General features: G+C 47.7%; 1 protein-coding gene across 6 annotated transcripts in view; it reads left to right on the forward strand.

Moving 5' to 3' along the window:
- The first annotated feature begins 49 nt into the window (after positions 1–49).
- LOC102004261 (beta-galactosidase-1-like protein 2) overlaps positions 50–24,863 on the forward strand; it is a 33,030-nt gene continuing 8,216 nt past the window's right edge. For 2 of the 6 annotated variants that reach the window (XM_005378599.1, XM_013511245.1), the window contains exons 1-10: positions 50–316; positions 9,084–9,200; positions 9,367–9,558; positions 11,232–11,300; positions 11,873–11,968; positions 13,655–13,763; positions 15,589–15,681; positions 18,194–18,275; positions 21,970–22,040; positions 24,069–24,153. In XM_005378599.1, coding sequence (XP_005378656.1) covers positions 231–316; positions 9,084–9,200; positions 9,367–9,558; positions 11,232–11,300; positions 11,873–11,968; positions 13,655–13,763; positions 15,589–15,681; positions 18,194–18,275; positions 21,970–22,040; positions 24,069–24,153 — 1,000 coding nt within the window. In that variant the 5' untranslated portion in view covers positions 50–230. Of the gene's footprint in view, positions 317–2,147; positions 2,255–9,083; positions 9,201–9,366; positions 9,559–11,231; positions 11,301–11,872; positions 11,969–13,654; positions 13,764–15,588; positions 15,682–18,193; positions 18,276–21,969; positions 22,041–24,068; positions 24,154–24,863 lie in introns of those variants that run through there. The other 4 variants (XM_005378600.2, XM_005378601.1, XM_005378602.2 and 1 more) reach the window with 4 other exon arrangements.

Consider the following 24,863-nt stretch of genomic DNA (forward strand, 5'->3'; position numbering starts at 1 on the left):
CACCTCCAGCCGCGTCCCGCCCTCGACCCCGCCCCGCCGCTACTCATCCTCGGCCGGAGGTGTTGGGGGGGACCAGTCGCAGGCCACAGCCAATGGGCGCCAGTGGGCCGGGCAGGCCCTGGCCGGTCGCCTAGGCGATCTGCCCGCGGTCCCCCTCCACCCCCAGCCCGGGCTTCGCGCTCCGGTGCGGGCTGGAGTGGATCGCCGCATCCGAGTGTAGCCGAGGCGGGATGAGCACCTGGAGCCTCCGGCGGAGGCCGGGCCGCACACTCGGACTCCTGCTGCTGGTCGTCTTGAGCTTCCTGGTGCTCCGCAGGTGAGAGAAAGACGCCCAGCACCTGCGGGACCGCGCACGCCCCAGCCCTACACACCTCGGGCTCTGGACCAGTGCAAGCTGCGACCCCTAGTTCCCGGGGCAGACAGCCCAGCCCACCTTTCTTGGAGCTCTCCAACACCCCTAGTCCCTTGGAGCCTGCAGGCGCTCGGATCCGGCTGGAGATCCAGACCTGGGTGACCCCGGCCGCTGTCCTGAGTCCCCAAGCTTCTGTGCTTTGACCTTCAGCTCCTCAGCCCTTGTGATGTGGGGCTCCCCGCGCTCTAGGAAGACCCTGTCGGAAGGTCCCCACGCCCGACTCCCTTCTACTCATCTCCCAAGCCCGCACTTTCCCTCCCAAGCCTGCTGAGGGTCTGTCTCGGGAGGGCAGTGCCCCAGCGCCAGTTATAGCAGATTTCGCTGTACTGTGCGGTTGGTTTATTTGCGCCTCTCTAGTACTGATAAATAAGGTCGCCTCTCTCCGCCCCTCAGTGGTTACTAGCTCACTCCCTCCTCCCATTCACAAATACTGCTTCTGACAAGTGGTGGGGTTCAGGGATAGAATGACTTACCCACCGCTTGGACAAGTCAAAGTTTTCTGGGTGCTGTGCTTGAGTTTTTCTAAACTGTATCTATTTATAGGAGCTTGCAGCCCTCACCATCTTTTAGGTCCATGCCTGGCACTTTCCATATTCAAAACCTCCCGGGTTGCTGGGAAGCAGACCAGCAGCAAGGAGCGTTTGCAGTGGACATTATTGAAGAGGTGAAGGCTGGGCCACTGGAACTGGTGACAGGAGCACACCCCGCAGCAGCTTTTCCATCTTGCTTCTTCATTCCTCCAAACTTCCACAGGAGACACTCATTTTCGATGGAAATAAAGGTTTTTGCTGCCATAAGAGCACATTTAGAAATTCCTTACATGTAACTCCTTTTCAAGATTTACATCCCTATTTGCTTCTGAAGTGGACAGGATGACATAAATATTGTTTGAGAGAAGAAATGGATCTTTTCTCACCCTAGGGTCCAGAAAACTTAGGAGGCATTTCGTTTCTCCAGTTGTTGGAGGACTTTTCCCACCTGGGCTGCCAGCTGTAACCCTCCCATTCCCCCTTGAGATTGGTCCATCCTCTTGGAGGATGCTCAGCAAGGAGGAGCAAGGCTGATGCAACTCCCCAAACAGTCTCAGGGCAGAGGCAGCAGGTTGCCCAGGTGCTGGGGCTCCAGGGAGCTGCAGGTAGCCTGCTGTGTGCCTGTTGTTGATCAGGAGTAGCTGCTGTCTCAGGCCTCCTACACAGGTCACTGTGAGGGCTATGCACAAGGGCCTGAGGGAAGCCAGAGAACACACCTGAAAAGTTGTGGGTAGGAGCCTGTCAGGCACCTGATGACTATGAGGAAGCCTGACCTGTTGCAGGTGACTTAAACATGTCCCCACCTAGGTGAGGTGGCCACTGTAGGAGTCAGGCTGGGGCCTCATGTGTGGCCTGGGATGGCAACAGAGGATACATAGCTGTGACTCAGGCCTGGGAGATAGGTTTGATGTGACTAGTAAAGCTCTTGTTGCTGCCACCCCTTCTTTCTCAGCAGGCCAGAGGAGCTCTGGACCAAATTTGGGCTGTGTTGAAGGATCCTTTAGAATGTGAATCTTTTTGATTGTATCTCTGCCTGGGTGCTTTCTGCCCAGTTCCTTCTGTCCGACTTGGGCTGGATACCAACAACTGTATTTATTCTAATACTCCTGCAACTTGGAGGAAATCATAGTGTATTTCCTCTTCCTGCCTCATCACAGCTGTGACTGGGTCATTAACTGAGTCATAGATGGTGACCGCTCCCCACTGTTGTTGGGGAATGTGTGGCCGGTGGAACACAGGCCGCACAGAAGCTCACAGTTCTGTAGAGCCCTGTCATCGTCAGGATCTGCGCTTCTCCTGGACTCCTGAGGAGGTATTTGGAGGGAGCTGGGGAGCAGGGGTTTGGCTGTTGCATCTCTTTTTTCCACAGGCTTTCCCTTGGGTTGGCTCATGGTCAGTCTGAACAGTTTGGTATCATATACAAGAAATAATAGGGCCAGTAGACTTCTGGGGAGAATTTATTTCAACCTTAGATTTTTAAGCTTGAACACTAGTCTTCCTTAAACGCCACCTTTATTGAAATATAGTTGTCATGTCATTGTACATAATTAACATATAGTGTGGTAAGTTTTGATACTTAACATATAAAGTTTGGTAAGCTCAGAACCTACCACCGCAATTAAGATGGTGAAAATATCCATTAGCCCCCCCAACTTTTTTACCCCTTTACCACTCCTCCCTCCTACTCACCCCTGCTCCCCACCCTCCAGCAACCGCTAGTCAGTTGCTTTCTGCCACCATACATTGGTTTGCATTTTCTAGAGTTTTACAGAAATGTAACTGAATGTACACCTTTTTGTTACTGCTGCTGTTGTTGTTGTTTGGCTTCCTTCACAGAGCATATTACTTTGGGAGGCATGTGTCCAGCATGCCTTTAAGCAAGATGTCATTCCTTCTCTTTCCTCCTTCTACTTCATGAACATGAGAATGCCTGCTTGATATGATCAAGGAATGGTTTCCAGTGGGCTTGTTTTCCTTAATATAAATGCATCACTGAGCAATAACTCAGTCATCTCTGCATCTCACATACCTGAGATTTTAACTGGTAAAAGTGGAAAGAGAGGAAAGCCTCCAGTAGGCAGCCAGCACCCTGCTCCTCAAAGACAGGTTCATTTCTTCTCTGAGTTGTATGTCACTCACTGTTTCCACACTGCCATTGTCTGGAATCATGACCCTGAGCTTTCCTTGTAGAAAAGAAAAGGGAAGAACCTGTTGTACTTCTCCTTGGTAAAGGTAGAGAGGTTAGCTGTGCAGGTCATTGTTGACCCAGATCATAGGCTGTCTTCCGATGCTATTCGGACAAATTGTGCCTTCTTCCTAAGCTTCAGAGAGGTGTTGATTTTATGAGCTTTGCCTGCTCGGAGTCTCTACTCTGCTTGAGGCCTGAGTCAGTCCCTGTAATATTCAAACTCTTTAAATGCTAGCCCTTTCATCTTCTGGTGGTGATGTTTTCAATGTCTGGAAGTGTCTCTTTCAGTAGGTGGTGATGAAACAGAGTTACCTGGACAGAAGCTCCAAGTGTGGGAGAGGTGAGATGTCTGAGCCACCATGTGCAGGGGAGACAGAGTTAGCACTGGGATTGGTACAGGACTGTGCTAGCCATCTATCCAGGGAGACCAGGATTGTCTTGAATGCTGACTTTAGTGGTATAATTTGTGTTTAAAAGATCTTGGCCACCAAGAAGATTAGGAGTCAAGAGCTGCAGAGCCTTGGCAGCAGAAATAGCAGCAAGTTGGCCAAAATGTTGTTCCCACCTTAGGTCAAGGAAGTAGCAAATGAAATAAATAAAAGTACCCAGTCTTTACTGAGATGACTCAGAGTTCCATTATATCACCTCATGTGCTGCTCTGTAGAAGAATTCCAGAGATGCTGGAGTTGGCAATAGAGTTCTCAGAATATTGCCTGAAAGGCCCTTTGGAGCTCTGGTGCTGTCTTCTACCCTCCTTCCCCACGAGCTGCGGACAGAGCTGAAGTGGGGCTCTCCCAGATGAGGGCCATTTACTTCTTCCTTTCCAAGCAGTTCTATCATTTGCTTAAAACACCTGCCCTGAATATTGAAGACCATACTGAGAAAAGTTCTCCTTCCATGCACTTCTCTGGGGATAGAAGGAGAGGGTGTTTTTAGAGGCTCTGGGTAAGGACGTAGATATGTCTGAGTCGGTTTCAGCCATTGGAGGCTCTTAGTTGGTTCTGCTTCTGGACTCAGATATTCAGCAGAATAGTGGGGTTGCTTTTGTTTTTTCAGGAACAAATGGCATTGTCCTTAAAAATGTAACTTGTAAGTAGGTAATAAATGAATCTGGTGGCTATCTAAAGATAAAGAGGATCTAGTGGAAAGAAACTCCCACTTCTGGAGCCTGGGCACCTCCCCCCCACCAAGAGGTGGTCACTGATAGCTATACCTCCTGTCCCATTTGCCCATAAGATATATAATTTATTGAAACAGTCATCTACTGCTAAGAATTATTTGCTACAATCTTTCAGCTACTAAAGTAAACAAAGTTGGGAGAAGTATTTGTTGTATCTATTTCTGTAAGTAGAATTGCTGACCATAACATATATTCACTTTAAGTCTTGATAGACCTTTCCAACACTGCACATCCCACTTCTGTTGGCCCAGTGTAATGGAGATTCTGAGCTCAACTCTGTAGTCTAAGGAAAGAGATTCTGTTAATTTGTATGTGGAAGGCAATATAGACTGCTTGGGTCTTCTGTGGACTAGCTTATCTCTTATTTATGTGTTTGTAGATAAGTCCCATGAGAAGAGGTCCCCCCCAAACCCTGGTACTGGGGATTTGAGTCTGGCCCTTTGCATGGAGCTATACTCATAAATCTTTTAAAAACTGTTATTTTGAGATGGTCTTGCCAAGTTGCTAAGTTGCCTGGGTTAGGCTCAAATTTGTGATTTCTCTGTCTCAGCCCTGAAGAATGCTGGAGTTACAGTTGTGCACCACTGTGCCCAGCTCAATAGATTTTTTTAAAAAAAATTTGCTACCTCCTCTTTTTTCCTGTTTCATGAAGTCATTCCCATGGGACTTTCAAAACATCTCCAAGATGAGGCTTGTTATTGACAGTAGAGCTCTTTTTGTGTTATCTAATAGTTTTCCACTTCTGTCTAGGCTGTGGTACAATAATTTTTCTATTTGTGAGGCCCCCAATGGACTATTTCCCCATAGTGAAAGTACAGCATCACAGAATACCAGGGCACTGATCATTACTGCTATGATGAGGTAGATTACTGGCAAGGTATGGTAAACTACTCCAAAGACAACACACATAGAAATTTCTTCATGTGAATGAATCTAGAATGCAGAATTCTACTTAGAACACTAAAGATTCCAATTCAGTTACTGACTCTCACAAAGTCCAATTTCCTCACCAGTCTCACTTCCCAAATTGTAGGGTTGGGGGTATTTCAGTCCCAGCAGACTCCAGCCCTGTTCTTTGCACCCTTGATGGTGTACTTTGAGGGTTAAGGAGGCAACAATTCACTATTTGGCCTAGGCTGTGCCCTGAACTCCTCAGCTTCAAAATATTCCTCCTGGCCCAATCTTTGGATCCTATACTGCAGCCCCAGGGAGGTAAAACTCAGTCCTCATGTCTGGCCAGGCTTCTGAGGCCTACCCTTTCCTCTCTGGAGGGACACAGCATGGCCCCATGGAGTACCCAAGGGTGGGGGGGCATAGTGCAGGGTGGCAGCCAAGGCCCAGCTGTCCAGTGTTTTCTGGGAGAAAGAAGTCACTTCTCTGAAATGGGTTCTGGTTTTTTTTTTTTTTTTTTTTTTTTTTTTTTTTGTACCTGGAATCAACTTCATGACCTCAAGCTTGAGAGGCAAGTGCTTATGCCATTGAGCTACATCCCCAGCCCTCACTTCTCTGAAACGAAGCCAAAATGAAACAGCAGAAATTCCAGAAGAAAGTGTTATATAAACTCCTGCTCCAAGGAAAGCAGGCAACCCTGGCTTTATCCAAGAATCTGTCATTTTGCCTAAACTGCTCACTGAAACAAAGCTGCTGAAGTGCCCAGGTTTCTTGGGGTTTGGTTACCTCTTGCAGCACAAGCCTGACCTACGAGCAGAGTCCCTCTGACTTTTAAACCAGCCAGATGTAACCATTCCATTGATATTTCCTTATTATCACTGAGTTAATTACCAGGAAATTATGGGGTTATTCTTAATCATGATCATTACTATTAATGATCATGATTAACATTTAATAACCATTTGCATGGTGCTTTGTCATTTGATACATGAAGCTGTACCTAGCATCATCTCCTTCCTCACAGTGAATGCCCTAGAGAAACCCAACGCTTATTGTGCTCGTTTTCTTACTGATTTCATTCCTTTTATTAAGTTATTGACAGCTTTGCCTAATAACCTGCCAGAAAATTCCCAGAAAGGGAACACTTGAATTATCTAGAATTTGAAATTTTCTAAGAGCTAGCTTTTTTGGTTTGTTTATGTTGTTTATTTCCTGCCTCTTGATAAGAAGTAAGAAGCAATTTTCTTTAAATCTAGAAAATGGTAGGATGTAGACACCAGCAAAGAGATGCTTCATTCAAAGAGACAACATATACACAGATCGAAGGAGAAGGTTCAGAGGCTCTTCTGAAGCTGTAACCTTGGGGATCTGATTAAAGTACAGATTTTGATTCAGCAGTTTTTGGATAAGTCTGAGTTTCTGCTTGTCTAAAAAGCAGTGGATATAGATACTCTGCAGCCTGCTGACCATGCCTGGACAAGTTGGCCTACACTGGCCAGCAGTGGCAGCACAGATCAGTGGGTTTATCCCCAGCAGGGACTGTTTTGGCACAAGGGTCACGGAGCTCTCAGTCCCATCTCTACACCAGCCTTGTGGGGAAAGGGAGGTGCTTACACCTCTAAGAGGAAATCGTAATGAGTGATGTGCACTTTGGCCAAGAACTAGAGATTGTGCTTTGAGGGTTCTAACCAGAGAATCAAGATTGCTACCAGGTGGGGTGATCACCAAATTGTATTATCATTACCTTATAAATCATGAGATTACGTGTGTGCATTTTTACCGTCAGACTGACAAAATGCCTGTTTTAAAGAAAATAATCTGCCCATCCAGTTCCTATCTGCACCAGCCTGGGACAGGCCCAGCAGGCATGGGGTAGCTTGGGGGTTCCTTCAGGCAGGCAGAACTGGGCAGGAAAGCAGAGTGTGTTCTTTGGAACAGGTGTGGGGAAAACTGTGAGAGGTGTGGGAAATCTCAGACTAAGCTAAAATGGTCCGGTGCTTGCTGGTCGAGGGGAGAACAGGGTTAGTTACAAGAAGGCCCAGACGGGACCAGTGGGGGCCTTGGGGCCTTGTTTGAGTAATATGGGGCTTCATCTGCCAGGACAAGGGTTGAAGGTTTCCTGAAAATGGCCAGATAGTAGACGTTTTCATCTTTGTGGGCCATTCAATCTCTATTGCAGCTACTTCCTTGCCCCCAGCAGCTGCCCATGAATGGTGGATGTGGCAGTGGGCCAGTGAAACTATTTATCAACACTGAAATGTGAAGTTAATGTTGTTTTTATAAGCCCCACAATATTATTCTTCTGATTATTTTCAGCCACTTACAAAAGCAAAATCCATTCTCAGCTGGCAGGGCTCATAGAGACAAGGCAGGCAGGATTTGGCTCGTGGTTGGAGTTGGCTGACCCCTGGCCAAGGGCCTGGGTTTCATAGGAAAATAGGATTTCAGTGTATAGAATCCTTTATTGTACAAGTTCAGAAATTATACAAAGGTAGCCTGTTACAAAGTCATAAAATATTGTGTGCTAAAACAGGGAAAATGGAGGGGTTGGGATTACTCCATATTAGGGACATAAAACCCACTGAGGCTGTTCTTTTTTTTTTTGTCTTTTTTGAGACAGGGTCTCCCTATGCAGTTCAGGCTGGACTTGAGCTCACTTTGTAGCCCAGGCTGGTCTCGAACTCACAGCAATTCTCTTGCCTCGGCCTCTAGAGTGCTGGGATTACAGGCGTGTGCCACCACACCCGGCGGCTGTTCTTGTAATATGCAAAAGCATGCTCACCTAAATTTGTTTCAGATAGTGATAAGCTCCTTCACTACACAATGCAGAGCATTCAGTCTTTCCGCCTGTTTCACAGAGGCAGGAAGGCAATTCCACAAGCTGGGGTCGTTAATCCTGAGTGACTGCATTACCCGGAGATTTATGCCCAGACCTTTCACTTCCAGATAGTGTGTTGCTGTCACTCCCCACATGTGGTATTTTGGGAGAACTGAGTCCTAAAATGTCACTTGCATGTCACTTGGAACATAGAACTTTTGCCTTTAGAGAAAGGAAAAAGTGATCAGTTATTCACAGATGACCTAGCAGAAGCATAGCTCTGTAGCTTTTGTGTGTTTCAAGGCTAGGGGCTGTGAGAAGTAGGAAGGAGCAGGTAAAAGAGAATTGTCTTTGCCCATGAGTGGCCTCAGAAAATTTCCAAGTGATTGGTGATGGCTGGCAACATAACCCTCTCAGCATGCTGCTCCCGTCTGTGGCTATCAGGGCCAGAAGGACTTCTTATTCTGGGGATCCCTGCCCTACAACATGCCCTGTAGTGTCCAGAGCTGTAAGGAAAGGGGCCGAGGAGGAAGGTTCCACCAAAACTTGCTCTTGCCTGGACTGTCATGCTCTTGTTCTTTGACCCCAACTTCCCCAAACCACATTGCTGGAAATTTCCAGCCCTGCAGCTGCTCCTGCCAGCTTTCCCTCATGGCCTTCGGGCACTTAGGTGGAGATGAGAGTGAGAATTCTAGGACCACAAAGTCGCTGAGAGCAGCTCTCCTGGGCCAGCCTTGGAGATACCAAGACATGCTTATTCCTGGAGTGTGTCATGCTGGGTCATCTTTAGCTGAAGGTTGACCTCCAAAAGTAATTAAGACCTGGAAACTTTATTAATGAAGTGATGCTGTTTAACTTAGATGGTCTTTCCAGGTATCTGCGTCTCAAACCGGATAGCTGTGACCAGGAGGGGGCTCGGAGGTACTGTTTGTAGTAGCTGCTGCTTTAATGTTTAGAACAGCTGGCGATGGTAGGAGCCTGTGATCTATAGCTGCTCTGGAGTCCCCACTCTAGAGAGCAGCCCCTTCCCACATAGTATAACCCTGCCTCGTCCTCTCTTTTAGCACAAGTGTCTTCATGTTGAGCGTTGTGTTTGTCTTGTTCCTGACTGCGTCAGCTTGCCCTTCCCCTGCAGCCTGGTCCAGCTCTGTGAGTGATGCTGAAGAAAGACTCCTTCCAAGGTTTGGCTAAGGCAGAGGGGGGAACTTTGCTGGCCACCCTAGGAGCAGGCCCTCTTCAGAGAGGAAGGCTGCAGGTCTGTGAAGGAGGAGAGGAAGCTGATCTCCCGCACCCTGCTCACTACTGCAGGGATCTCCTAGGCTCCAGGAGGGCCTTTTATCTTTCCAGGTTGGACTGGAGCACCCTGATGGGGCTTCAACATCGGCGATTAGGGCTGCAGGCCAAAGGCCAAAACTTTATGCTGGAGGACACAACCTTCTGGATCTTCGGGGGCTCCATACACTATTTCCGTGTGCCCAGGGACTATTGGAGGGACCGCTTGCTCAAGATGAAAGCCTGTGGCTTGAATACCCTCACCACGTGAGTGCCATGCTCATCCCTATTGCCAAGCCTGGTTACCAAGTAGGGGCTCTGGGTGTCTGCCGAAGGAAAAAGATAGGAGGACCCAGCCCAAGTCCTCTGCCTAGGTCTGCAGTGTAAGAGTCTCCCTCTCTTCTCATCCTCTCTTCTCACCGATGGGCATGAAAAGACCTAAAATTGATATAAGGTCCAGACCAGTGGTGGCAAACCTATGGCACAAGTGCAATAGAGGGCTGTTTGTTATTGAAAACTCTAAAAGGTTTGCCATCACTGCTCTAGAGCAACCAAAATAGCAATGTTTGCAAAAGAATACAGTGAGGGAAGTTAGTGTAGATGTGGGAGGTAATTCAGAAACTGTAAATATGTATTTGTTTATTTATTGTTGCAGTTTGAACAACAGAAATTTATTTTGTCACCCTACTTGGGGGAGGCTAGAAGTCCAAGCTGAAGGCGTCAATATGTTTTGTTTTTCCTAGGGCTTCTCTGTTTTTTCTGTCATTACATGGCCTTTCTTCTGTGGGTGCACACACTGCTGCTTTTTCCTGTTCCTAATAGACGAACTCCTCACCCAAGTTTCTATAGTGGATGAGTGTAATCTTCCTCGGGGCTGCTGGCTGAGCAGGTGCCTGTCAGCAGGCTCCAGTGTTCCTCTTGTGGGACCGTCCTTTGTGCAGGGGCAGTGACACACAGTGAAATGGTGAATATGCAAATCATTTAAAAAGTAGTCTTATTTATAATCTTGATCTTTTCTTGGATTTTTAAAAATCAAAATTACCAATAGATATTTGACTGTGCCTCTACAGATAAAATGGGTTAACGGGCTAGATTAATCAGTTTTCAGCAAAAATAGGTAATTCTAAAGCAAGCAGATGGATTTTCTGGGGGAGGTTTATGAGCGGTCTTTGAAGGTGATTCCTGAGGTATAAGAAAGTTCTAAGCAATGTTGGCATTGTTGAAAGAATGTGGGTAAATTCTCAGGATTCGTCAACTTACGGCAGCACTGCAGGCCTTGCATTCTGCTTTAGCAAAGCAGTACAGTCTGTGTTTGTGTCTGTGTGGAACCTTCAGTTTGAATTGGGAGCCAGAAAGCCTCCCTTCCCCTGTGAATATGCTTTGCATGGGCGAAGGCTCAGTGAGAGATCAGTGATGGGCTGCCAGGGAGCGGAGACCAGAGCCTTTCACTGTCACACCTAACTTCTTCCCTCTTTCTCTTGGGTTGGCGTCTTTTACCAGCTTACTGTGGATCCTTATCTTCTCTTTGGAGTCCCTTTTGCTCCAAGTTTTGGAAATCTGGATGCTCTGATAAAAATAGTATTGAAAATGAGGTTCTTCCTACCCTACTTCTGTTGTTCTGTTATTTCTTTCTCTGATGAGGGATGAGGTGGCTACTTGATCTGTGGTCATCAAGTGTGATCTTTTATGCCATGGCTAGTGCTTTGCACAAATCTAGTTGACCTTCCCTCTCTCTGAGGGGATGAGATGCTCTTCTTCTGGGGCTTGCACTGGATTCTCAATGATTGCCAGATCTGTTCAGTTTGTTCTTGGTGTAGTCTTGAAGCCATTAAAAAGCACATCTGCAGCCATATATTGTGTTTTGGAGTTTAAAAACAAAGATGATCTAGAAGTAAAGTGGAATGGATGACAAGCTCTTGCCTCTGATTTTTTTACTGCAGCTATGTCCCATGGAACCTCCATGAGCCAGAAAGAGGCAAATTCGACTTCTCTGGGAACCTGGACCTGGAGTATGTTGTGTTGCTGCTCTGTGACCTGGCCCAGGGACAGTGGCAGAGAGGCAGCTGCTGGGGTGGATTTGGGATCCTTGGGATGTCCATATCTGCCTTGATGATGGGGGTACTGGGGTGGGCATGGTTCTCAGGGCACTGTGGGAGGCTCTATGGCCAGGGTTCAGATACACCCTAGCAGGGGTCTCTCACCCTGGGCCAGGCCTGCAGCCTCGGGTCCCCCTTCCCTCTGCAGTGGGATTCAGTCACCTGGGGCAGAGCACAGGCTGCTCTCTGGGCTAGCAAGGCTGCTGTTAGGGTCTGATTCACTGCTATGGCACCCTGTACCCTGTCTGAAGCCCTACTCCACCAGAGGTGCTGTGTGGATGGGCCTGATGCTGGGAGTCAGTGCAAACCCAGGGTATGAGGACTCCCTGCTCTGCTGAGGTGGGATTGACCTTCCTTCACCCCAGTGTCCCTCATTGTAAGAGGGAGGGGCAATGGGCAGCTGATCCTGTCAGGTGCACAGGCTCCCTCCCCATGCAGCCTCCCTGTGGACCATCACGAGATGGCTGACTTTGTTTCCCTCCCAGGGCTTTTGTCCGGCTGGCTGCTGAGATTGGGCTGTGGGTGATTCTGCGCCCAGGCCCATACATCTGTGCTGAGATCGACCTCGGGGGCCTGCCCAGGTGAGCTGGGATGTTAGAGGTTGCAGGGTGGCTGGACGTATCTAGATTCTAGAGCAAATACTCACAGATTTCAATTTAGATTTTTAAGGTACAGTTTCCATCTTTGTGCTCAATTTCCTTTTCAGAGTAAGTGGCACACACAAGGAGCCCTTTTGAACAGTGTACTTACTGCCCTTGTAGAACCTTGGTGCATCAATGCATGTGGCAAGCAGCAGGGAACAGCAGGGAGGTGGCCATTTTGAGGCATTTGATGCTTCTGGGCCAACTGTGGAGTTGGGACCCCAGGCAGGTCATTTCTCCCCCTGCTCTGGACCTTCCTCTCCCTGAGTACAAAATAGGAAAAAATCAGACCTGCCTTGTCTATTTCTTAGAGATATTACCAACCATTTTTTTCATGCCCCGGCATTTTGATAAAGTATAACAGAAGCTACTGTTGTTTCATCTTGAAATCTCATGATGTCCAGTCTGCCTAAGTGTACGCACTGTGCTGAGTCAGTATTCTATGGCTGGAGGAGAGGTCTGGACAGGAATCAGCTGGGACCATATTCACTCCTCATGCTCATCTGTGTGGCTATTATTTTCCAGTGAGAAGATATTCTTGTTATAGATGTAAGTTTTCCCAGCCTCACCCTGTACTTAGACTTTGAGGGGAAAAGGCTGAGCCTTCCAGGGCACTGTCTCCCCACAGCGTGAGCAGTACCCCTGGCTTGTTTTCACTCTTGTTTCCAGTGTAACCCACCCTGCCCTCCGGGGCTCAGCCTCTGCCTCCATCTCTGCATTATCCAGGATCACTTCTCTGAGCTGTCACCATGCCCTGGGGAAGGCTGTGAACGCAGCCAGAGCTGTGCCCTCACTCCCTGCGGATTAGAGATCTGGGTGCCATGGTCAGCAATTTCCTTGGGCTCAGCCAGAGCCGGGCTTGGAGGACAACAGGGTTTAGCAGTATTAACCAAGAAGCAGGGGGAGCTCTGGCCTCAGATCCCTACCGTGTGTGACACCTGCCTGTTCACGAATGGGTCTTTGAGCCTCCTATGTGAGTGAGGAACCAGGCCTGTTTGGGGGAACACTGAATGTGGGGTCAGGCTTGGAGACCCCACCTCCTCTTCATGGTTTGTCAACACTGATCATTGCTTTTCCGGCTCTACTGAGGCAAGAGAAGCCTCAGAGCCATGTGTTAGAGAGTATGCTTCCTCAGGATTGCCCCTGAGAAGGAAGTGCTCTGACTCCAGCTTTGGAGCGAGGCTTGGTGCTGTGCTCCCCCAGGGGTTTGTGCTCACTGCAGGTGGACTGGGAAGCATATATGGTGCTTTTCTGCTGAGGGCTGAGCTCTGCAGGGCCATGTGGCTCCTGCGAATGTGTCCGTCCCTCACTGTGGTCAGCTGCTCACTGTCTGAGTGACCCGGAAGGTGGGCTCTGTGTCCTCCCGGCCCAGTGACTCCTAACCTGGTTTTACCCTTTTGCTGGGGCACTGTAGCATAAACGCTGAAAATGGGCCCTGAGTCCTTGTGTATGGCCTCCTAACTTGTGGCTAAATGGTGGTGGTGGGGTGGATACACCTCCTTGCCTGCTTTTCAGGCTTACTCCTGAGCACTCTGAAGTTGCTTCCTTCTCCTGCACCACCAGCATGCTGAGGCAAAGCCCCAGAGCCCAATGCCAGTGCCCCTTCCTTTCCCTTTTGTTTCCAAGTTGGCTGCTCCAAGACCCTGGCATGAAGCTGAGAACAACTTACCAGGGCTTCACTGAGGCTGTGGACCTTTATTTTGATCACCTGATGTCCCGTGTGGTGCCACTGCAGGTAAGAGCCCATGCACTCTTTGGTGTTTACCTGTCCTTCTTTGGGTGTTGGGCATCTTAGATGAGTTCCCAGGTCCCAGGACCTACAGTTCTTCCCAGCACAATGATACACTTCCCCAGTGTCTCAGCGAGTCCTAAAAGGACAGAGAGGTGTGAGGACTCACATTTCTTCATGTGGTGCCAGAGCCATGACTGATGAGTGGAGGAGGTGACTGATAACTGAAAACACTCATCTGTCAGTGTCCTAATGGCACCATGGCTCAGATCTACATGTGTGGCCAGGCCCTGGTCTGTGAGGCTTTTTGTGGTTATGGAATGCCAGCTGATGACTTTTCAGGGTACTTACCTCTGCTACCGGAAAGGTACTGCATGGTACCCGTTTACTATTCAAAACAAACATGTTAAAATGACTCTTTTGGGGGAAAGTATCTTAATATTTTATGTGATAATTGGAAGCAATAAAAAACAAGAGTGGGAATAATTAACCTAGTTGCTTATGTAAAACCATGAAAAGTAACACTGAGAAATTAATACATCAATAAAAAATTAGTACATCAATAAAAATTGCTCTTGAGTGAATAGTTTAGAATGTTCACAGCACACATAAAGAGAACTGCCAGTTAAAACAAAGTTTTTCAGATAAATTTGAATTTCACATAAGCCAGGAATAATTTTTAAAGTATAAATACACCCAAGATATTGCATAAACCATATTTATATTTTTAAAAAGTATACACTGTGTGTAGAAAAGTCATTGTAAATTCAAATATAACTGAGTGGCCTATAGTTTTATTTACTAGATGTGGCAGCCCTATTAGTGAAAGAATCCAGAAGCTTGGAAGTTATTAGCCTAGATTTGCAGGGAAGATGGTGTTGCTGTGACGATTCCACAGGTGGAGCTGTAAATTAGGGTGGAGGCGGGGTGGGCGCAGGATGAAGATAATTCTGAGAACATAGCTCAGAGGCACTCTTGGGCCTGGAAATGGAACACTCAGCTTTTTTTTCTGGGTATAATTATTTTATTTTTGCTATGAAAATACACATAACACAAAATTTACCACTTTTAGTATATAAGTGTATCATTCAGTGGCATCCCCCCTTGTTGGTGAGGATATACCTCCAGACCCCCAGAGGATACCAGAACCACACTAGGACCAAATCCTATATACACCAGATTTTTTCCTACAGTATATGCTGACTGTAAAGTTTAAATTTTAATTCAGGCATGGCAAGAGTTTAATAGCAGTAACTGATCATCAGCTAGAACAGTTTTAAGAATATAACTGTGATAAGATAGCCAGAATTAGTCATGTACTTTGGGGCCATTCTGAAGTAAAACCATGCCAGGACAGTAGGTCTGATCACAGATGTCTACTGAGTGACTAATAGGCAGGTGGCTCCCACAGCCTAGGTGAATGCCTTCCACCCCAGGAGAGGGGCCTGGGAACTCAGGGCAGCTTCTTCCAGCCACATTGTGCTCCACTGAGGAGGGGAGGGCAAGCATGACTAGAAGCATTGCGGAAGTCCCACTCTTGCACTCTTGGCTGTTTCTTGATTGTGTTGTCACTTGTTTGTTTAGATCTTTGACAGGTTTTAGAGGTTGTATGATGTTATGTAGTCCGTTTATAGTTGTTTATCTGATGTTTCCATAAGAGAACAGAGCCTAGTTCTTCCTGTCTCTCTCTCTTAAGGACAATGCTCTTAAGTACATACGAGGCCTTTAGAGCCTTCTGTTTTCAAGTGGGGGATGTTGCTAGCAATTGGATGGATTTGGATGACACGGTTCCCATGAATTCAGCTTCTGAATGTTTATCTCTTCTCCCTAGTACAAGCACGGGGGGCCCATTATTGCTGTGCAGGTGGAGAATGAATATGGTTCCTACAACAGAGACCCTGCTTACATGCCTTACATCAAGAAGGTGAGAGTCTGCCTGGTTGGTGTCTTCATATATATTACATGAAGGGTAATGATCTATGGGTCTAATATTTTTCTCATGTTGATTGCTATGTCTCCCAGCAGTATTTGTTAATGGCAATTTCCTACACTGATTTAGTTCTGCAGGGTTTCAGTGGGGTCATCAGTATGTACATGGTGATCCAGAGGCTGAGTGTTAATATTTAGAGAAATCTTCCTGAGCTGTTGCCATGATTCCAGCCCTGAGCTAAAGCCATGATTCACTTTATCTGGAGAGTTAAAAAAGTCCTAATGCCTTGGCCACATACCATGCTATGCGATTATATGAGTCTGAGGTGGCCCCCAGTGTGTGAGAGAGGGTGAGAATGGTGGCTTTGATGCATAGCAGGTCAGGAGAATGCAGGGCTGTAGTGACTCTTAGTAGAACAGGCTAATATTCAGGTCTGGTATCTGTCACTTAGTAGCTGAGATCTTGAACAAATGCCTTATTTTTTCTAAGTCTTTTTTTCTTCTACAAAGTAGGATTAGAAAGAACATCTGCCCCTCCAGATTGTACTGTGTGAGGTCAGGCAGATGAGCACAGTTCTAGGTTTACAGTAAGTTGTCAATAAGTGACTTTGCTAGATCACTGGCATTCATCATGGAGCCCTTGGAGGGTCAGCCAGGTGGGGCTGTGAGTGAGGAAACATTAACCGTCCTCTGGATGAATCCATCTCGTTGGAAGCAGATCAGCTTCAGCTCTGACCCTTGATGGCGCAGGTAGCACCTTTTTGGCTTTCTCCCACAGATTCATTTTCCATCTGGAGATTACCTCCCTTCCTATAGACTGTAGACTCTCCTACACCCTCACTGTCCCCCAACTTCTCATCTGCAGAAAGCTTCTTGGAAGGGCATACACTGTATTCTGGACAGGGCCCCCGCATTCCCCATGCTAGTTCAGTCCTGAAGTCAGACCCAGGCACAGCCTGGAAGAGAGCATACACCCAGCTTCCTCCTTGTCCTTGAATTACCTAAAGTGATACCAGTCCAGATTCAGGCTTCCAGATCAGCCACACCTTTTTTCTTCAGACTCTCTCTGGGGTTTCTCTAGCCGCTGTTGGTGCAGTGACTCACCTGCAGAGAGGGGGAGTTGTGCAGCAGGTGGGAGAGGAGAGTGGAGCTCCTTGGGGACCTCATCTTCTGCATCAGGGCACAGTGCCCAGGCACTATTATCCTGAAGCTGCAGGGAGGATGCTCCTGAATGCCATGTGGCCCTCCTGGGGGTGTTGCCCAGATGTGGACACCACCAGCAGTGCATGGCCTTGGGCAGGTCCCTTTACCTCTTACTGAGCCTTAGTTTATCATGTGCACAATGGAGATGATTACCTCTTGTAGGATGAGTCAGTAAATGAATGCCTGTGAGCTGTAAGTGTGTATGTGTTGTAGGAAGCTAAGTAGATTTCACGTGTCAGAGAATGACTCATTGAATAGCTGAAGTGGGTTAGTCTGGGGCTTTTGATAAAGGTCTCGGCCAGCCTCATGGTAAATACTCTCCTGCTCTGTCATTCCTGACAATTAAACCCCCTTTGCCCTTTCCTTAATAGTACATGGAAGTTAACGTAAGTGTTACTCTCCAGCTGGAGGATATCTTTGCCTCCTCTAGTTCCAGAAGTACTCAGTTGAAATAAGTAGTCGTGTCATAAGATCTGCAGGGAAAATTAGAGGAAAATCACCTTTGCAGGGGTTTCTGACCTCAGTGTGCCCAAAGCCTCAGAGCTGACCCTTTGCTGTGGACAGATTCTGGGATCAGCCCAAGCTCTCGTTATCTCTGTGACCCATCATCTTTTCCTCATCTCTACTGTTGATAGATTAATTGTGAAGACTGAATGGACAGTGTACAAAGTGCTTAGCAGAATGCCTGCAATTTAGTAAATACTACTCTATAAATGCTAACAACCTATCTGAGTGGTAGAAATCCTTTTGGCCTCTCATTGCTCACTTAGTCCTCAGACTGACAACCCTCAGGAATGCTTCTCCCTGAACTGGGCATGGGCAGTGCATGTGGCATGCCACTGAGGCATGGCTGGGTCAGTGTTGCCTTTGCTGTAAACTAATGCCACACTGGACTCAGTGTTGGGAAAGACCAGCTGTCTGCTCATAGTGTGGGCAAATGGGAAGATGTGGGTGCTATTCTGGAAGCCTGATCATCTCACTGGAGCCCAGCAGGCAGTTGCCAGGTGACACCATGGCAGCTAGCCTATGAAGCCAGCCTCTATGTAGGCTGTTGGGGAACAGCAAATTGGCCAGACCTCCAGAAGCAAGCAAGAGCTGCAGATTCCAGCAGCCCTGTTCCTTGCCACAGCTGGAAGTCAGGTTTATTTGCTGAATATGGCAGGTATAGAGAAGGTGGGCTTGCTGCAGAAAATGCTTTAATTAGATCTTTCCCCTTGCTCTCTAGGCTGCCTTGTCCCTAGCAGTACAACACACAGGAGCTTTACAGAATGAACACTGCCTGACTTGTCTTTTATCCCCTGTAGGCCTTGGAGGACCGTGGAATCATAGAACTACTTTTGACCTCAGACAACAAGGATGGCCTGCAGAAGGGAGTGGTCCATGGAGGTACTGGCCAGAGGCTGTGTGGGTAGCGTTGCTGTGCAGGGTCCCCCAGGTGGCACTGAGACAGGCTGGAAGTTTTCTCTTCTCATTCTTCCATGGCACTGGGTTGAGAGCTGTGGGCTGAAGCGGTGAAGGATCCGTGTCAGAGGTGCTGAGCCATGGCCAGCTCTGCGAGCGTCTCCCATCCCTGCTGGGCACTAGGGCGCTAACAGCTCTGTACATGCCACCCCACTCACAGGCCTCCTCTGTCAGAAAGTTGCAGCTCCCTTTCCCCTCAGCTACACAGGCCCCACACCTTGTCATCATTCCTCAGTTGCTCTCCTGGCTGCCTCACCCACAAGCCGTGGCCTGGCCTTTTTATCTCTAGCCTTTGTCTTCAGAACCCATGTGGAGTTTACCTGTGTTTTGCTGCTTGACTGTTACCATCGTCTCTCGCTTGCATTTTTGGGTAGCGTTTGACCTCCTTTCTCATCACTAAGGCCCCCAGCTCTTTCTGCACATAACAGTGGTGCATGCCTTTTAAGTGTGTTCATTGGTCAGGAGCCCCATAGGGAAGTGAGGTCCAGAGAATGACTTGGAGGGCTTCCCAGCACAACCTTGGAGCTGGCCGAGCTCACTCCCAGTGCCTCCCCTTGCACACTCCCTTCCACCCTGCTGGCCTTCTTGCCATTGTTCACAGTGGGCCCTGCTCCTTGGCGGCTTTGCGCATCCTTGAGAGCCACTGTGGCTCTTCCCCATGGTCACCTCCAACTGTGCTGCCTCTGCTGTAGCACCTGCTTTGTGTTGGTAGACCGGCTTTTAACCCTGGGTCCCCCAGCAACACCTGGCATGGAGAAGGCTCTTGTCCCCCACGGAGTGAACTGAAGGCCAAGGCAGACCCTGGCTGCTGGGTGTGGTGATGCCCAGCCATGCTTCCTGCTGCTTCCACATGGTGGCACTGTCTCCTCATACCTGTTCCCACAGTCTCTGGGCATGAGTGATGCAGTCTGGTGTGGGCCGGGCCGACTATGTGTGGGAGACCTTTAGATGATGGTGAACAGTTTTAGCTCTTTGCAGTCCACTGGTTAAAGACCTATGAGGATGCCTGGCCCTGTTCTCTCCATGCCCCTGTCCTCCCCTGCAGTGTCTACCCCTCAAGTCCCTGCCACCAGCTGCTGCCTAGAATGGTACTTTTTAATTTCAGAAATTAATCACATGGTCTACAAGTAAAATAATGCAGGTCCTCATGGAGAAACGCAGCACTTCCTGCCTCCTCCTCCTGTTCCCTGGAAATGACCATCCTGAACTCTTTACCTTTTTCTTCCACTTCTTTCCTTCATGTGTCTGAACAACATGCACACAGAAGTCTGTGTTTACTGAGCTAATGTTCTGCCTCTGGCTTCCTGTTCAGGAGATGATATTTTCTTAGCGCCCCTCCCTCTCGGAGAGCTCAGCATCTAGGCATGCGTATGGATGTGCAGAGGCCCTTCTGTGGTTTCCCTTAGTGTATCTGAATCCTCCAGTTGCAAATCAACTTGCTTTCCAGTGTACTTAGTTCTCACTTCCGATGTAGTAATTATCCTATTTGGTTTAGCTTTCATTTCAATTTTTCTTTTTCTTCCTCTACTACCATGTCCATCCTTTGGTCTTCTTTTAACAAACGCTTTACCTAAAACCTTGGCTGGTGTTTATCAGTGCCTGTGCATACCAGGTTCCATGGTGAGGCCTGGCAGGCTGCCAGGAGCCCTCCCTCCCGTGTATATGTGTACATGCGTGTGTGCGCGCACACGCATGTGTGTGATCTGCTACAGGTATGCTGCACTGCTTTATCCCAAAGTGGCACTGTGTCTCCTATATTAGGCCTTGCTTCCTGGGGTTTTGAAGACATCATTCCATCATTTTCTGGCATGTACTGGTGCTACTAAAGTCCAATGACATTCAGGCTCCTGATCCCTTTGCATGTTCCATATCCTCCCTCTTCTCATTTCTTAAAGATTTGTAACTCTCTTTTTACCAATGATATTCTGGTGTTTCACAATGATACCTTCTACTGTGAGGTGTTTTTACTTTCATGGCACTTCTGTGAGTCATTGGCACTGGCACAGCTTTGTCCACCAGTGGTGAGACGTTTGTTCAGTCATTGCCTTTCTTCGGCAGTGCTTCACCATCTTACTGGGTGGTCTTATCATCATTCCTGCTTTCTGTATATGGATTCTCTGCTTTCCCTGTTTTCTTACTGTCTGTTCCGCCCAGGCTTTCAGATGAGGATGTTCTCAGGTGCTTGGCTCTTGCTGCTTTAAAAAGAGGCACTAAATGTCCCCTTGGTGCCCTGGGGTTGGGGGAGATAGAGGACAAGACTCTTGCCTTGTGGGGTGATAAGCCATGGGGCTGGTCAAGGAGGGACACTTTTACGTCACTGCTTGGAGACACTGTCTGAGTGCCATTGGGTGTCTCCATAGAAAACGCCTTTGGTTTTTGCTGCAGATCTTTTGGGACTAACTATGAGGAACGAGCAGGAAGCCCCTGCTGTATTCCCTACTTACATCCTTCCTCCTGTCACGCACCTGCACACCCTTGGGGGTTTTTAAGAGCAAAGGACCCTGCCAAGAGATGGGCACAGGTGAGGAAGGAGGCTTGAGGACAGGAATGTGAAGCCAGGCACACGTGTCCTTCCTGCATGGGCTCGGGGCTGGGAGTGGGTGAAGCCTTGGGCTGGAGGTGGGAGCAAGTGGAAACTTCTATCATTCTCTAAGGCCGTCATTGTCCTAAGACTCCCTCAGCACTTCCCTCTGCTAATACCTCTTCGGTATTCTTATTCTGTGGGGCTGTCCTGTCTGTCTGTCCACCTTCCACCTTATGTGGTGAGGAGTCAGGAAGGAAAGGCCACTGTTGCTTGTGTTCAGTCATCTCTGTGTCCTGTTCACTTGGAGACCTCTGCCGATCAGTTTCAGATAGGCCTGCTGAGTGGAGTTTGCTGCTTTAGGCCAGGAGGGGTCTGGACAGTATCATCGGTGTCAGAAGGGCTTGGGTTTGCAGCCCTATTCTGCGGCCCACCAATTTTGTGATTATGGGGCAAATTGTTGTGCCTTCCCAGGTCTTAACTATACTTGCTTTTCTTCCCTAGTCATCTGTGGCCGGTCTTCAGGGTTCCTGGGCTCACTGGCTGCCTCAGTCTCTGTCGCTATTTCTGGGCGTACCTGAGCCCAGGCCAAGGCCTGTGCATGTGAGGTCACTGTGAAGGTGAACAGCAAGCAGGCACAGACCCTCAGAGCCAAGTGTTGCCCCTGGCTTAGCCAAGGGAAGCATGGCCAGCCACCAGCCAGAGTGGATTTTTCTTGAGCATATATTTAAACTTTAAAGTGAACTCATTATGGTGTAGAGTAGAAAATGACTCCTCATGAAGAAATAAAGCAGGAGGCTTCATTCAGGTCAGTATCTTCTTCTACTCCATGCTTGGTGTACGAAGCTCAGACTCTGGTTGCTACAGAAGCACAGTTATCCTAGTGTATACTGTGGCTATAAAACTAGTTACTCAAAGACAGATGCTTCTTGAGTGATGATTATGCCAGCCCTGTGCTGGGTGGTGGAATTTCCAAGATCAGTAAAGTAAGTCTGATGCTGTCAGACCAGTTTGTGGTCTAAGAAGGGATTGGGGTATTCAGAAAGTCTTCCTGACTTTACCACCACATTTTGTTTCTCCTTTCTCCTTTCTCTTCAGTGCTGGCCACCATCAACCTGCAGTCCCAACAGGAGCTACAGTCACTGACCACCTCTCTCTTAAGTATCCAGGTAAGTCTGGCCCAGCAGAAGTGGTGGGCCTGTCCCGCACAGATGTTGGGATTCTGAGTGCCCCCGAGGGAGACCAACTGAGCTACCCTGCCTTTCACTTAGTCCACTTGCCATACACCTTTGAAGGAAGCAGTGTAGAGGCTTCTCTGTGGTTTTACAGTGTAGGCTGACATGGTGTGAATAAGATCTGGCTTTCGAGGGCTCCACAGGCCCCAATCGTGCTCTAAAGGATTAAGGAAGAAGAGAACCTTCTTTGTGTCCTATCCTATGTGAGCTACTGGTCTTAACCAGGAAGGTTCCTATGGTCCGAGAAAGATGGTTGTCAAGACAGGAGGCCAGCCTACCCAGGTCAGGAGGAGAAAGAGAAGAGCTACTGGGTGTGTGAGCATCATTAGATCACTGGTCATGTGCAGCTCAGTCCTGTTCTGATTGCACTCTCCTGAACTCACAGTCTCTCCTAAGGAGATAGATATGACCAGGGCCAAGGCACGGCCTGACACCAGAATTGAAAGCCTCGTCTCTCACCCTGGCTTGCTGAAGGGTGCGAGGAATCCCCACATCTGTTACATGTCCTCATTGATCCCAGACCTAGAGCAGCGCAGTTGGAGTGTCATATTGACTGTAGCGATGACTGGGTTCATTTCTACTCTAGCTGACAGCCTTCAGAGCAGGGGTTCTGTCCTCAGGCCCACCCATGAAGTCACCATGGCCACTGAAGGCTTGTAGGGTGAGGGCCATGTGTCGAGGCAGACTTCTGCTAAGAAAGATAATGGATAGGATGGGACCAGGTTGAGTCCATTTGCTGAGTGGCTGAGCTGTGCTTAATGTGCTGTTTGATAAATCACAGGATCTCTGTGCTCACAGAATTTGTGTCCCACTTGGGAAGAGAGAAACATGATATATGAAATAATAACTAGGTAAGATTGTACCTGAGTGCTGCCAGAGGGAAATGTAGAATGCTGTGAGCTACCCCTGCAATGACCAGACCACTCTAGTGTGCAACCTAGGACAAGTCATTGAACCTCTCTGTGCATCTTTCCCCTTCAGTTAACTGGGGATAAGGATACTCCCAAATCATAGGGGTGCCAGAGTTAGGGTCAGTGGCCCATAAGTGTGCACCAAACCCTGGACCAGATGTCATTGCTCTGTAGGCAGCTGCCCTCACTGGCAGAGAGGACATTTGATCATTGCTGAATGAGTGAGGAAGACACTGGTGCAGATCCTGAAATGCTATCAGATCAGTCCTTACACTTCCCCCAGGTCCTCTAGGCCTTCTACAAACATGGCAGAGCCAAGCCTGGCTCTGACAGTGAGCTTTACCTGCTTGTGGTGATCATGCATCAAGGTCAGCATTCTGAAATAATATTTAAGACTTTTGAAATATGCATTCAGACTGTGGCTGCCCCATCTGTACTATAAATGGCTGAACTGGCAGGCCCTGATTTTAGGGTCTAGTTTTGCAAGCTGCTATTTAAACTAAGCTAGACCTTGAAGACAGTGCACTCTGTAGCTCCCTGACTCTTCTGGGTAAAGGGAAGCAGCAACTCTGAGGGGTGTGCATTCATGGTGGGCCTCACACATACAGAGTCAGGCTGGATAGAACATTTCCCTTCCCTGGAAGAGGATGGGTAAAGCTCGCCTCAATCCAGAAAACAACTCAGCATAGGGAAGTGCATCCCAAGCAGATGTTGAATTCTAATGAGGTCCGCTAAGGAAGATGTGAAGATCTGAGCCACTACCAATGTCTTCTTGCTGGCATCCACTGTATGTGTCATTAAAACCACAAGGAGCCATCAGAATCTACTGCCTTGACTTGGTTAGCCTCTTCCCTTCTACACCTTTGAGTGTGCAGGCCATATGTGGTAGACAAGCCATTTTCCTCTGGGCTCTCCTTCCACGGTCTCTCAGGCAAGGGTTGTGTGGTCAGAGAAGAGGCAGGAGGCAGAGGTATTGGGGTTCCTTCCAGGAAGGGCATCCTTCTTTCCCTTTTGGGTGGTCTGCATGTCTAACTCATTTTGTGGTACCCAGGGGAATCAGCCCAAGATGGTGATGGAGTACTGGACAGGGTGGTTTGATTCATGGGGAAGCCCACACAATATCTTGGATTCTTCTGGTGAGTGCCATGCTTTGCCAACATCCAGTATGTGTGTTGATGACAGAAGTAAGAAGGTACTTCCTGTTCTCTGCTGGTTGATGTATGCAACTGTAGGATGCAGGGCTCCTGAGATCATTTGTATATAATAGTAAGCTTTTGATAGTTCAGAATTATTTGTCTTTACATTTAAAGCAAAAGCTAGGTCTTTTTTTAATTTTTAATTTTAAAGACAATAGTATGAAAAATGAACAATAGCAAAATGCAAACAAAACAAAGCAAGGACATTAAAAATGATCCGGGTTTGAAACCAAATGGTAGGGATTAACAGTAGTTGTTATATTTCATATTGTTATGTTCAACGAAGTTGCTCAGATTACCAGATGTAAGAACATAAGATTGATCAAATCATTAAAGGGAATAAGAAAATAATAATTTAAAAGAGCATTAGAGACAATACATAGTGTCACTAGACGGGATTGTAGGAATTCACCAATGGTTGTTGTACTGCAAATTGTTTTTGTCACATAAGTTGCTCAGATTACCAGATACAAGCATGCAAAATTGGTCAAAATATAAAGAAACCAAAACTTTTAATCATTAACTGTTCCCCTCAACAAACCATCAGACACCAGCAGTACAGTTATGCCACTGATCCATATATATATATATATATATATATATATATATATATATATGATTCCTTAGTACTTTCTTTTTCTTCTTTCCCC

The sequence above is a fragment of the Chinchilla lanigera genome, unplaced genomic scaffold (genome assembly GCF_000276665.1).
Source record: "Chinchilla lanigera isolate Chin_1 unplaced genomic scaffold, ChiLan1.0 scaffold00011, whole genome shotgun sequence".
NCBI lineage: Eukaryota > Metazoa > Chordata > Mammalia > Rodentia > Chinchillidae > Chinchilla > Chinchilla lanigera.